Raw genomic sequence first — 13,875 nt, forward strand, 5'->3', positions numbered from 1 at the left:
AATTGGATATTTCAGCGCCGCCGCTCATTGGAGCGTTTCAGGCTTCGTAATCCCCCTCTCCAGTCTAAACCTCACATCATTAACCAGAGGAGAATCAGACTCAATTTGACTGAGGCTTACTCTGAATACGAGATGACTGAGTCAGCTGATCAGAACCGCGAAACTCTTGGCCTTCTCGGTCGCCTTCCCCTCGAGCTTCTGAACCAAGTCATCTACACCCTGCCGAACGCCGATATCAAGAACCTCCGCCTGACATGCTCGTATCTGGGGACCGTTTCCCTTCCTCGCCTCAACCGCATATTTCTTTCCACAAACCCGCATGACATTGAAGTCTTCACCTCAATTGCAGATCATGACATCTTCCGATTCAAAGTCACCGAGATCATTTACGATGATTCTCGCTTTGATAGCTCTTATGGCACGCCGCATGATGTGTACATAGAGGGAGATGAGGGAGACATCGGCGACGTCACAGGAGTACCGGATTGGTTCCGTATGGTTTATAGTTGGACCATCTATGACCTTGATTCAGAGCAGGAGTATCAGTATGTACCCCATGTCAAAGAAGCTTTCAAGACTCGTTGCACGCCAATTGAATCATATGCGGTCTATGACAAGATGTACCGCGAGCAAAAAAAAGTCATTGCCTCGAACCGGGACGCCGACGCGCTGAGATATGGCCTTTCACGTTTTCCAAATCTGAAAAGAGTCACTCTGAGTCCTGCTGCTCAAGGAATCCTTGGAAGACCATTGTATCCGACACCTACCGTAAGGTCTCTTCAAGAGGGCTTAATACTCCCCCTGGCACGTGGTTGGCCTGTGACACATTCGTTTGAGGATTACCCTCTCATGCCGTGGGATGACAGATCGAGACGAGAGTGGCGTGGATTTTGTGTCGTCACGAAACAGATCGCTCAACATATTCGGCAGAACCCGATGTCTAGATTTTCGGAGCTTGTTGTAGAAAACCGTCAACTTTGGACAGGAATTAGCTGTCGTCTCTTTGACAACCCAGTCAGTGATGAATGTCGAGATCTGGTCACCATCCTGAGTCATCCTCCACTGAAACGCTTTGAACTCGCACTTGCCTGCGGTAGTGAGGCCAGGGAAAACTGGCGTTCCTTTCGTTCAAAACTTCTTTTCAAGGCTCTAAGCAAAGCAAAGAATTTGCAACACCTTCGTTTCTATACTAGCATTCCGCTTATGAGCAGGAGATGGCACGAATTTGTGGAAGACGAACAGGATGGGATGCCTCTGTGGAGCATATTCCCAGTCAACGAGTGGTCAAGTCTACGTCACTTTGCCCTTTCTCGCTCTTTCGTGAAACAGAGAGATGTTATGAGCTTCATCTCTGCGCTCCCATCGACACTCGAGTCGGTTGAGTTGAGTTTTCTCAGCTTTCTTCCGCGCGAGGGGAGTTACAGGAGTTTATTACAAGATATGCGCAATAACTTGGGATTGAGAGAGAGACCGGCAGCCAATCAGCCAAAGATCATTGTATTTGTCGTTGACAGGGATGATACGAGAGATGGCGTTGTTACAGACGTTAGTCGGGCTGTAGAGGACTTCCTTTATCATCAGGGACAAAATCCATTTGTAGAGGGGCAGACCATGGAGGTCCTGGAGGGCAAAGGGAGACTGGTAGACGTTCTTAATCCTATGTATGACGAGGAAAGCTAGTGTGACAGAGGTTCGCGTAAATCTAGGAATTACAACCCATGGTCAAAGAATAAAGGCATTAGTCGCTCAACTTTGTATTCTGCTGACTACCCAGACCTATTAACTTCCCAAACTTCGGCTATCCTGTCCATTCCATAGTGCGGCCCATTCCAGTGCACTCCACGCCGCATCATTTAGTGAAAACCAACGCCTGCCTGGGTGAAATTAGAGACAATTACTGTGTATGTGACAACCCTCAAGACTGCATCTTAAGACCGATGGCAACCGTTCGACTGTTGATATCATTGTCTTTATAGCTTTGAATCGTAAGTAGTTAAACGACTGAATTTGTAAGAGATGTTACTACATACCTCAGAGTCGCAACTGACCCAGTGTCAAATTGTATATTGATAGGGGAATCGACCGAGAGATAGGCCCAGACCTTCCAAAGACATCGAAGGAAAGTACCATGTCCAACCTGGTTTTTGTTGTTTTGGTTAGCTTTCCTGCTATATAAAAGAACAGGGAGACTCTTTGAGACACGAGGTTCGCCTCAGAGTAGCGAAAACGTACAACCATAACATTCCCGTCCTTTCCATTACCCATGTATTCCTTTTGAATGTCTCGGATAGAGGCAATCACGCCATGGACGCGTCTGGTTATGTCTTCTACTGATCTGAAAAAGGGCCGGAGTTAGCAATGTATAAACAGAAGAAGATGTAATCATACTCTCCACCCTCACATCCGCCTGCCCAAATTGACCATTCCGACGATGTATCAAGTCCCTTCTCCGCTCTCGAGTCCCTGATTTGTTGTGTCGTCATTCCCTCATAGTTACCATGGTCCCACTCTCTGAAATCCTCCTCAAAGGTAGCTCTTTTCCTTGCCTCTGGGTAATTTTCAGTGACGAGCTCAAAGGTTTCTCTTGCTCGGATCCTTGGGCTCACAAAGATGTGCACGAGGTGTGATGGATCGATGAGCTTGGTAGGGCCCACGAAGCTATCTCCGAGAGCAAGTGCCTCCTTTCTTCCAGTATCTGTGAGCTCTATCTCTGTTTTTCCTGTGTACTTTCCAAGCTTCGACCATTCTGTTTGTCCTATTTCCAGGACAGACTCAATTATTAGAAACGAGAATGAGTAGTGCCAAGCATTTAATATCCAACTTACCGTGCCTTACGAGAAATACTGTAGGGGCCATTGTGGCCTTATTTTAGTAGTAAAACTTGGAATACAGGATATAAATGGTTACAAAGCTGAGGAATTTATGAGGGGTTGAGTGTAGCATGTGGGCGGTAGCAGGTGGCAAAATCTAGAGTGATGGTAACGGAAAAGAAGACGCACGACTGGAGGTGTTAGATTCGCTCCCTCCCGTCTGCTCAACTACTGAGCAGTTGTTCTGGGCTACCGCCGGTGAATCAGCAGCGCTCCGAGGGCCTTGCTGTACGGGTGCAGTCGGATCATTGCTTTCTGATAACCACACAGGGTTATTACTATTTTCCATCTTATTCCCTGGATTAAGACCTGCAACTGATGCATCTTGATATAATCCTAGACCTTTATCTATCAGATTAAAGGAGTTAAAATATAGGAATGCAAGTGTAACCTGTTATTTAAGTCTACTGCAAATGATTTAGGCAAGTTAAGCATCACCAAGTTTATCTACTTCCTTCGCTTCACAAGGCAATATAGACTCGACGGCTGTTTTAATGATTTGACATGTAATAAGGATCCATAATTCGCGATTAATAATCATTCAGATAAGTCCTCAGTGCTGATAAACGAGCTATAAAAGGAATGTGACGCTTCAATAAATATTCAGCGAGAATAACAAGGGAAACAAAAAGACAAAGGAAATGCAGTATTAACTCAAGGAAACGAAAGGCTCAGTCTAGATACAGATGCAGCGGCGACGGCTGAAAAGCGACCGGCGTCCATTCCCATGCACATAACAGTTGTCGTCGAGAGGCCTTGCGGTGGTTGAAGGCCGAGAGGCAATGGTAGTCTCCAGCCTCTCAATCTTGACAGTCATAGCATTCATCTTGTCGAGCAGCTCGCTGTCGTTCTCCTCTCTAGAAGTCATCTTCCTACCATGTCCACTGTAGGTTGGACTTCACCGTGTTAGATCAAGAAACCAGTAGTTGCTAATTGATACGTACCCGGCGATTGTGGAGGAAGCGGTACTACCCTTCCAGCTCAAAGGGCTGGAGTGGGGAGACTCAAGTACCTCATCCGTGTCAATGTTCTGACTGAAATAGCAGCGTCGTGAAGCGCAGTTGTACCATGCACTTGGTACAGGTCCATTGCCTTCATTCCTTCGACTATAATAACCGCATCGACATCGGGGGTTGGTGGAGGAGATGCCCAGCATGTCGTCCCAAGTGACAAACTGGCGTTTGTGGTCGGCTTGACAGTAGTAGTAGGGGCGACCAGCGGTTGGGCCCCGTTTTCCAAGATCGACTCTGGCGCGGATGGGAGTGTTAGGGCATAGAGGGCAGATTGGGGGCTGGATGAGGGGGAACTGGAGTGACATGGTGTGTTGGGAAGGGTAGTAGGCTTCCATCGGATGAGAATAGTTTTCAAAAGGGCTGAATGATGGTAGGTTAGAAAGTGGAATGGATTGTGAATGGGATTTGAAGACAGCGTCCTGACGGTCTTAAGTACTTAGATAAACACTTCTCACCGTTGACAACGGGAGTGACATGTATCTCAATATGCAGCCATCATTGGCAATGCTATTCCTGACCGTCAAAGACGCATCCATTTCAGTAATGGTCGGCTTGGCAAGCCGCGAGGCTGATTCCATTTATCACATCATGAGAGTATGCATCACGAATGTTGTAGTTGGCAGATGTGAGCACCTGTGCAACGCTATCCCCCATAAGACACCATCTGAATCAAACTCCTTTAGTGTCTATTGAGCTAGTTTGTATTATTTACTTACTGTTTGAGTGACAATGTATTCTTATTCTGGCTTTTTCACCCTTCTAAACCGCATGTGAACTCTCAAGTCTTCAGTTTGGCTCTTATTCTTCTAGCCTCTATACGCTTTCTTCCTACTGACGCTCTCCCACGCCAAGCGTCTCAGGTTCACCAAACCAAGCGACGAGGAGGTCGCCGATCATCTAGGGCTAAGAAACTGACCTATTGGAATTTGGGGGTCTCGTCGCCTCAACTGAGAATGGGATTCAACTGCAGCCACGGCATTTACATCCATTGACAGATGAACTATAACCGCGCAAGAAAAGAGAATTGCGCGTCTTTTACATTGACCTAACTTACGTACTTTTCTATTGTTCAGCTTTCGGTGCGGCTGAGTATCTGCATACATTGGTGTTACGTATTTTGAAGTTGGGCGGCAAACGGTTGGCTCGCAGATGAGGGAAGAGGTTCAGCTGTGAAAGTCATCCAATTACACTCAGCCTTATTACCCGAGTGGCCGCGAACGTTGAACCGGAGAGTTATACTTAGTAATAATCTTAACCCATTTCTTATCCACCATCGAATCCGGCACATTTCATTCGGCACCAAATATGTGGCTTGTGGTAGAAAGCGATCTGCAATTACGGTAGATGTGACGTTTACCCCTGCTCTACCTGAAATACTTTGCCTCAACGGGCGCTTAGTTATGTTATATCTCAAGCAGATATGTGAGTTACTACTAATGTATTGACAAGCTACTTTCTTATGGAAGCTCTCCGAGGTGTATGTCCAGTATTGCTTTCTCTATATGACGTCATCCAGATCTTTCATGTTGTTTGGGAGTGATGCTGTCTGCCTGAAGAGAGGAAGATTACTATATGTAATATGGAGCAGACTTAACTAAAAAAAAAAAAGATTAGTCCGCTATGGCGAAATACTTGACATGTATTGTTTGCGACCTCGCTAGGATTCCGTGAAATAGCCCAAGATATTTGTTTTACTGTTATGAGAGATAATCCAAGTTGAACCGCGATACATGGAATGCATACGAGGTAGGCTTTGTATAAATACAGCGACGTGATCTGTTCTCAACTCTTTAGGGTTTTATCTCATTACTATATAAATCAGATCATTGCATTATTATCCAGTGATGTAATAATTCTTTGTCAAATATCACAAAGACCCCAGAGATCATGCAAGATAACAACGTTACCCTGTACCTCCACCATTTTCGGAGATACTCAACCCGCAGGTTCCAACGGCCACTGAACCCCATATTTTGTTCCGATATTTACAATGATCTGACATGCGGCGTTCGCGGCCCGCAAAATCACAGTAACTACAAAGCGACTTTGGCCGCAAGCATCAAACCCTCAACATTATATGCGGCCGCAGGTGCGTCATTTCAACATTTTATAGGCATGTGCGGCGTGGGATGCGCGACTAATTGATTCGACAGGTTCAATTGTCTAGATTAAACGGAACTCTTAGTATGTCATGAAAGGTGCAGATACACCCTGGACTGATGGACAGGATTTTAGCGTGCAAAGGCGAAAGGTTTGGTTGGGACAATAATTATCGCCGCGAGATTCGGTAATTGAAATGCTGTAATAGGTCGTGCTGAATTGACCTTGACCCAGAACCATCCCTGCTGGGGCGGTGAAGGTCGGCCAGCCCAAGGTGAATATAAATCGTTCCATCATTTCTGCCCTTTTCCTTCCAGGTGAGAAATCTCGACCCAATGACCGGAGCCCGCCGGTACGGTACCTAAAGATTAAGTTCTAAATAGAGCAGTGGGGGGTCCTGCGGCTCTGCCCCATTCCAGCGCATCGGTGGTTAATTTCGGTACACTACAGGGGGCTATGCGGCTAATAAACTATCCTCCATACCATGCAAGTCAGGCCACCGACGAGGAGAAGCAAACAGTGGATGCAAGCCTGCTAAACAACAGCGTGATAGGACCGGATAGCCAAGAATTGGCTATGCTATACCGCTGTAGTCTTAGCACCCACTGCCGAGAAGTCAATGGCCCTGAAACAGCAGGATTTTCTATTCCCAACATGCTCTGATGGTGGAGAGACTGGCCGAGATCGCCGGGCCTAGTAATGAGCTTTTTCTTTGCTAGGGCTTGGGATTTCTAGACGACAGCGAAAACAATCTCACCATCAGTCCGATAGTCTATGATCTCATGCTGATAAGAATCCATAACTCTCCTGACTTGGCTTGAACTTGGCATGATAAAGCAGGGTCTACGACGGACTTGAGTCTGCGATAAGCATGCATAGTGTTTATCAAGTCTAAATAAAAGCCTCGCGGTGCCTCAATCTTCTATCAACTATTCAAGTCAATTCTTCAATTGTATACTACAACAACATCTTTACGTTACATCAATTCATCATGAGCAACCCTCTTGTGGTTAGCATCTCCAACCTGGCGGCTTACACGCCCCAAGAAACAATCGAGCTTGTTTCCCGCTCTGGCGTCAAGAGAGGTAACATGCGTCCTGACAAGGTGTTCCTCTCTGCTGTCTCCGCGGGATGTCTCCTTGGCTTTGGCTGTGGCGTCTCGCTATGTGCCATGACAGCACCCTGGTACTCTGAGAACGCGCCCGGCCTGGTCAAGCTTTTTGGCGCTGGTGTTTTCCCGCTTGGCCTAGTACTTGTTGTGCTAACGGGCGCGGACTTATTCACTGCAACCACTATGGTAAGCTAGCTTGATGCTTTATTGTTGCATTGTGGCTGATAGTGTTTTAGTTCACTTTGACTGCTGTCCTTCAAGGTCGGCTTCCGATCCGAAAGATGCTGCTGCATTGGTTCCTTTGCTTTTTCGGCAATCTTGCAGGATCGCTATTTGTCATGTCCATCATTATGGGATGTAAGTCACTGAACCCACTCATTGTTTATGTTGCAATTAACATTTTTCTCCAGATGGCGGTGTCTTTGATGCATCACCCTACAAAGAAGTCGTCATTTCTTTCGCCAGCAAGAAACAAATCTCGCCCCAAGTTCACCAAATCTTCCTCAAGGGCATCGGCTGCAACTGGCTCGTATGTCTTGCTGTCTTCCTCGGTATCCAAGCCAAGGATCTCGCCTCCAAAGTCATCGGCATGTGGTGGCCCATCTTCGCCTTCGTTGTCCTCGGCCTTGAGCACGTTGTCGCCAACATGTTCTATATGTCTCTCGCCATCTGGCTCAAGACACCCGATCTTACCGTTGGACTGTACATCTGGAAGGGAATGATCCCAGCTACGATTGGCAACATCATTGGCGGTGGCATGTTTGTTGGTGTGTACTACTGGTACATGTACTTGTTTGACGAGGACCCTGTCAAGATTGATGGTGCTGTGTACCAGGGCCCCCATGTAGACTCTCACATGCACATACATTTCCTTGCCAACAGAAACAAGAGCGCCGTCACCGACGAGGAGAGCAGGGTCGAGTCAGCGCCCGTGTCGGTGCCAGCCAGCGTTTTCGCGAAGTAGGACATCCAAGGTGGAATGATAGATACGAAAACTGTTATGATTCGATAGAACTAGAGTACTTTATTAGACATGAATTTAGACCATTGAACCATTTAATTCTGCCATGAGCCTCTTTCTAAGTGACTAAACTTAATGGGGATTCCTAAGTCTTGTCCTGCATGGGTCTGAAGGCTCTAGGCGCGGGAGTGGCGGGTTCAGATACTAGCTACGGATATCACGACAGTCCATCTCCCATTATTCCCAGACCTCATCGCCAGAACCTCGTAACCGGCGGACATGACCGGTGACCTTAACGATATTGCTTCGCCCGATAATACCGCATGGTATGTCTCGGTGAGAGGTGAAGCCATGCTGGCGTACATTTCAGCCAGCGCCTCAACTTGATAACGGCCCGATGAGTCAATTCAAATCAGCAGCTCTCAAAGTCTTCTACAAGTAGAATCGGATGGTTTTACATCAGATCAGAACGAGCTGTCATGTCATGGCGTGGGCGACAATGTCAGGGACAGAGTTTTGCATCTCCGCGGGGAGACCATATTTCTCCACACCAGTTGAGACATCTCCACGGAGTCCCCCGCTAAGTCTTCCCCTTACCAATTTTGATGTTCTAGAATGATTACCTAAGAATTTGGCATTAAGACGGCAAGGGCCTCTTGGTGGAGGAGCTGTAGGTTATTCCAGACCTGATTTATCTTCTCGGATCTTATATACAGTACTCGGTAGAATGTATCCATATACAACGGTATTATTCAGGCTGACTAGTGATAGTTATTTCAAGTATTAAGGGAGGAATTCATTTATTAATATTACATGTCTACAAGTTGCAAAAGTAACAGGAGGAAATGTCTCGAATATTCACTGCCAGAGCAAAAGACTTGTATATATGTAGAGTGGTCGCAGAGAGTTCCAATGTGACCGGCATGCAAGTGCAAGGCAATTGGACTGTGATTCAGAAACTTGACCAATTAGCAATGCGATGTTCTTGAGAATGCCTCACCTGGGCGCGTCCTACAATGTCGATCTGCCTTGGCTTCGTATTGCAGCCCTTCTGAGCATTGTTTGCCTGTATTATCGTATCGCATGTGACTAAACATTCTACTGTGTTGCACGCGTATCTTGCGTCTTTAATCTCTGCGTTCCACTGTAATCGCAAACTTTGTTTCTCAAGGCTCGTCCTTCTAATTGCACGTTTCTAGAATGATAACTGACTTAAACATGATACGCTCTTCACCATGTGAGGTGCTCATTTAAAAATGTCATAAGCGGTGAAGGTCCGGTACTCGAAGCAGTGATGCATTGTCAGGATTTTCAGCTCATGCGGGCTTATACGTTTGGTCTTACTTATGTGCACCGTTTACACACAGCCTGCTGCAGTTTTCAGCCTCAACTCTTTTTACTGGCTTATCGTTCAAGTAAGGGAGGTGAGGAAGACCAATCGGGCTTTCAACTCGCGTGAACATTAACGACTAGCTAAAAGTCCGATTGATTCGTGATGTCTATACCCCTCTTGTTAAATGCGGCTCTACTTGATTGTATCAAATGTCAATGTATTGCTAACCTAGCTGTTATTTTACAATATTTTAAGAATAGACTGTTTTTAAAAACAATTATCATCTCACCTGAATTGACAGTATTGACCTCATCTTTTATTATTCAATGTAACCCCATCCTGATGTTTTATCTATAAGCTTCAGCACAATCGCTTACATATTCCTCAGTCTCTTTTACCTTCACTGCATATGCAACTTCATCCTGACTATCAGCAACGGCATTTATGGCGCCCACTACGAGTAATTCTGTTGCCGTCTATAACATCGTTGGTCAAAGGGAACAGCCCTCTTATTCTAGGCAATGCCTCATCCGCTCAGATGACAACGGTTTGTGGAATGCATGCAAAGCATGGTATCTGTTCTTCATCCACATCGGGTTAGCCGTTGCTATCATGGTGCTGGTCATACAGATAGACGGTCGACAGTTCAAGATTGGATCCGGCTCAACTCTTTTCACCTTCCATTCCCGACTATACCAGGCACAGGTCACAGGTCTTCTTTCTTTAGCACTCGTGACACTCAGACTTGTTGCTGGGACTGGGTCTGCACTGCTTGCCTGGAGAATCATCTTTATCCTCCTCGAGAAGCGCGGTGTGACTCTTGTAGAGCTGAAGCGTCTACTGAGTTTGCGAGTCCCAATCATCCCAGCTGGAAGGGCAGAGATATCGCTGCGTTGGTCTCTTTGGGCAACAGCTGCCATCATATTGATGTGGCCTCATGGCTTTGCAGCGCCACTCGCATCTTCTTCACTCTCATGGATACCTGGTATCACGCTACTCGATAAAGAGACACCAGCGCTAATTGGAACACTTGGGCCTTATACTGATTGTCCAGCCATTCTATACGATGACACGCGGGCAACAGCGGTTATAAGTGCCGCGGCAATGACAGCGAATGAGCCTGGCTACGCTTTCAAGCCAGAGCTTATTCATCTACGAAGATACTTCAACGCAAGTAAATATATGCCAACTGGTAGTCGAGTCAACCTTCCGCTCCCTTACTTTGTCGCTGACGTGCGATGGGTCGACGCATCAAGCAACAACCGGTCGATATATGCTGGAAACGCCGAGTACTCCGATGTCGGAAAGCCTGTTGGGATTAGACTAGTGGGCGCAACATCTATCATCATGGATCAGAACTGGAGCCCTCAGGGTAAGTCACCAGCAAACGCGACTATCTTCAATGGTACGAAGCTGGTTGCAGCCCAGCTCCCCGGGGTCGAGCCTTTTGGGGGTCCTCTGGCGCCCGGTTCTGCTATCAGCGAAAGGGATAGATGCCGGACAACAACAAAGCAGTTCGGAAAGCTCCCTGCCGTGGCCCAGCATCAGGTTCAGATTATAAATGGAGACAAGGAGATTGTCTACTACGACTGCTACATGCTCGCGGAAGTAGCGGTAACAGCAGGAATATACCCAGCACGAGACTCTGAGGTTGTCTATTCTGACACTACATCGCAATCCTACGCCACCTGTTCGGTAAAGCGAAACGATGAGGCTCTTGAAGGGGACTGGCTCTCTAGTCTAGCTCTGGACTTTACGTCCGAAACACTCAAGTACACCGTCCTGCAGAACTTCAGTCAACCCTGGATCAGCCCGAATCTGGATGATTATGTGACAGGCATGCTGGCTCTGGGATACCACGCGACTTGGAGTGCCTTGATGAAAAGACTAGGGAACAAAACCGGACCTATATCTTTCAAATCTCCTGAGCCTGTTGTCTTTGTCGCAGTAGACAGATTCAAGCTCTATATCTGGCTAGGGATGAACACCACTCTTAAGTTCTCTGCGATTCTTGTTTTTGGTGCGAGCATGACGGCAAAGGCAAAAACTGTTCGTGATACAGCACTTGCGCCTTTAACGATGGATCTTACAGACATTGTTCATAGTCCTGGGGCTCGAGGGCTTTGCAATGCCGCCAGTCTCAGTCGTCAGGATAATGAACTTCCTAGGATGCCATGGCAGGCAAGTGCTCTGAGAAATCGGAACGAAAGCGAAGATGCTGAGGGGAATAAATTGTGTAGTAGAAAAGTTGTGTTTGCAGACGATGCCCCGTCGGCCCGCACCATGGATGTCGAGTTAGACTCTCTATCTGGACTTCGATATTAGGATAGAATTATAGTAACAATAAGTCTTAAAATTTTAAAATAAGCAATAAAGGGTATCAAGGAAAGAGATGAAACCTTTCTGTCTAATTTTAGGCTATTAATATAGACTGAATGGACTTATTCTCTTTTACTGTCAGCTTTAAGAGCAGTAACTGTTGCAGGATTGACTGACCTTGTAGCAAACGATACACAACGTCACAAGGCCTCGGTGTCTATACAGCAAGACTGACTATAGTTTTTGGCTTAGGTTTATCCCGCGTTGTGTCCTGGACAAATCGCCGAGCCTACCGAACACTACTTAATATGACTGTCTCGGGACATACACAGATTTGGTAATTGGATATGATGCGTCATTCTATTCACTGTGCTTGTCCAATATGTCTCTGATTTTTAACTTGTCATGCGACCCATTTCGACAAATCAAGATACCAGTGCTGAAACCAGTGACTCATAGACTAGACCTCAGTCACCTCATCCTCGCGATTGGTCACTACAACCTCCTTCTGCCTCCATCGCTGCACCATGGGTAGACCGACACCAGTCCACAGCGTCAGAGCCACAACCCATGCCAGTGCACTTCCCCATCCATGTGTCTTTGCAAACTCAGGAGCCTCACCAGATGCCATCTGGATCTGCTGGAAAGGAATAACCACCGCAGAGCCAACAGAAACCATGAAGCTCAGTACAAAAGCGCGTTTCTGCTGGTCGCCACCACAAGCCTCGTTGGCCCAGCCAGCGATTAGAGGTGTAAAACATCCGTAGCAGCCGTGCATGATGAAAGCCGCCATTCGTAGCTTGTGGGGAACGTCCCACGCGGTGAGGATGGAGTAGTTGAGAATCATCCAGCATCCTACAACTCCACAGACAAGAGCACGCCCACCGAGCTTATCAGCGATGTAGCCTGTTGACACCATAACCACAAAGTTGACAGCACCGATACAGGTTGGGATGTTGTTGATCTCGGGTACTGTATACCAACCGGTCTTTTTCAAGTAGATCCCGAAGTATTGCATCACGTAGCTGTTCTGCGTTAGAGGTCGAATATGACAGAAGACAAGAATCATCTTACCTTCCGCATGTCAAAGTCCAGAAGGAGTATGCTGCCGTAAACGCATACACCTGCCATGAGCCAAAGATTCGACGTATAACACTCCAGTCCATCTTTCCTACAGGTTTGCGTCCCTCCTCTTCTATACGCTGGCGGGACCTTTCTTTTTCCCATTCGTTGAAATAGAAGGCTCTCATGGTATGTGGGGTATCAGGGAAAGTGATCTGAACCACTTTGTCAGCAAAGAAATCTAATAAAGTGAACAAAAAAGAACTCACAAATCCATAGGCAGCAACAGGGATAGCGAGGATGAAATCGAAAATGAACAACCATCGCCAAGCGGACATGCCGCCCTTGCCATGCATGCCCGTAAATAGAGCAGCTTGCAGATACCCAGAGAACATCTGGCCGATAACACCGCTCATGACGAAAAGACCACTTCGACGCGCCAGCTCACTCTTGCGATACCAGGAACCCAAGCAGTACATGACACCAGGCCAAGCGGCAGACTCAAATACGCCGATGAAGAACCGAAGCACATAGAATTGGTAGGCGTGGTTGCACCTAAACAGGGCCAGGACGAAGACGGACCAGGTTATGAGGCAGCTCGAGAGCCAAATTCGAGGACGCAAGACGGTGATGATCAAGTTGGAGACAAGGCCACCCAGGATTGTTCCAATAGAGAAATAGGTGTTCATCCAGGAGAGTTCGTTTCCGGGGCCAAAGCCAAGCTCATCCGCCATTCCTGATACATAAGCATTGGAAATATTGTTTTGATCAAGCTGCTTCAATTAGCATAGGACATTGGCTGGCGACATGTTATTTACCTGCTTGATAAAAAACATGAGACATGCAAAACTCAGCATAAACCAATCAAGCTTAAAAATGAGCTTCTTTTCCTCTGGTGACGTCCCAGGCTCATGCCAGCTGAACCATCTTCTGTTGTTCGCCACTGTAGAAATAGCGTCGTTCTTCAAACTTGCAGCTGCAGGACCAGAAGTGATGGAAGCACGACTCTTGGCATCAACAGCAGCGACTGGGGGTGCTGTATTGATGGCATTGTCGCCAACTGCCTGGCTAGCCATTGCGAAGATTGATAGGACTGACGGCGGTGA

General features: G+C 46.9%; 7 protein-coding genes across 7 annotated transcripts; 3 read left to right on the forward strand and 4 right to left on the reverse strand.

The window, feature by feature from the left end:
- The first annotated feature begins 39 nt into the window (after positions 1–39).
- Positions 40–1,735, forward strand: BKA55DRAFT_577226 (uncharacterized protein). The gene has a single exon (XM_046193584.1). It carries the CDS (start codon positions 133–135, stop codon positions 1,678–1,680), a length of 1,548 nt encoding a protein of 515 aa, XP_046046049.1. The 5' UTR covers positions 40–132; the 3' UTR covers positions 1,681–1,735.
- On the reverse strand, positions 1,722–2,891 carry BKA55DRAFT_577228 (histidine phosphatase superfamily). The gene is made up of 5 exons (XM_046193585.1): positions 2,826–2,891; positions 2,389–2,755; positions 2,233–2,335; positions 2,031–2,137; positions 1,722–1,976 (listed from the first exon to the last, which is right to left on the reverse strand). Exons 1-5 carry the CDS (start codon positions 2,854–2,856, stop codon positions 1,916–1,918), a joined length of 669 nt encoding a protein of 222 aa, XP_046046050.1. The 5' UTR covers positions 2,857–2,891; the 3' UTR covers positions 1,722–1,915.
- A 655-nt stretch (positions 2,892–3,546) lies between these two features.
- Positions 3,547–4,188, reverse strand: BKA55DRAFT_596844 (uncharacterized protein; the record flags this gene model as incomplete). The annotated part of the gene is made up of 2 exons (XM_046195998.1): positions 3,547–3,766; positions 3,815–4,188. The coding sequence occupies 2 exons, from the start codon at positions 4,186–4,188 to the stop codon at positions 3,547–3,549; spliced, it is 594 nt and encodes a 197-aa protein (XP_046046051.1).
- Positions 4,189–6,358: 2,170 nt separating this feature from the next.
- BKA55DRAFT_577231 (uncharacterized protein) lies at positions 6,359–6,958 on the reverse strand. The gene has a single exon (XM_046193586.1). It carries the CDS (start codon positions 6,637–6,639, stop codon positions 6,475–6,477), a length of 165 nt encoding a protein of 54 aa, XP_046046052.1. The 5' UTR covers positions 6,640–6,958; the 3' UTR covers positions 6,359–6,474.
- A 16-nt stretch (positions 6,959–6,974) lies between these two features.
- On the forward strand, positions 6,975–8,058 carry BKA55DRAFT_518976 (Formate/nitrite transporter-domain-containing protein; the record flags this gene model as incomplete). The annotated part of the gene is made up of 3 exons (XM_046188308.1): positions 6,975–7,280; positions 7,331–7,451; positions 7,505–8,058. 3 exons carry the CDS (start codon positions 6,975–6,977, stop codon positions 8,056–8,058), a joined length of 981 nt encoding a protein of 326 aa, XP_046046053.1.
- A 1,774-nt stretch (positions 8,059–9,832) lies between these two features.
- On the forward strand, positions 9,833–11,713 carry BKA55DRAFT_706835 (uncharacterized protein; the record flags this gene model as incomplete). Its single annotated transcript, XM_046200703.1, has 1 exon — positions 9,833–11,713. The coding sequence occupies one exon, from the start codon at positions 9,833–9,835 to the stop codon at positions 11,711–11,713; it is 1,881 nt and encodes a 626-aa protein (XP_046046054.1).
- Positions 11,714–12,167: 454 nt separating this feature from the next.
- Positions 12,168–13,845, reverse strand: BKA55DRAFT_518996 (major facilitator superfamily domain-containing protein; the record flags this gene model as incomplete). Its single annotated transcript, XM_046188309.1, has 4 exons — positions 12,168–12,732; positions 12,782–12,992; positions 13,035–13,545; positions 13,588–13,845. 4 exons carry the CDS (start codon positions 13,843–13,845, stop codon positions 12,168–12,170), a joined length of 1,545 nt encoding a protein of 514 aa, XP_046046055.1.
- Positions 13,846–13,875: the final 30 nt, after the last annotated feature.

This window comes from Fusarium redolens (assembly GCF_020744475.1).
Source record: "Fusarium redolens strain MPI-CAGE-AT-0023 chromosome Unknown BKA55scaffold_14, whole genome shotgun sequence".
Taxonomy (NCBI): Eukaryota; Fungi; Ascomycota; class Sordariomycetes; order Hypocreales; family Nectriaceae; genus Fusarium; species Fusarium redolens.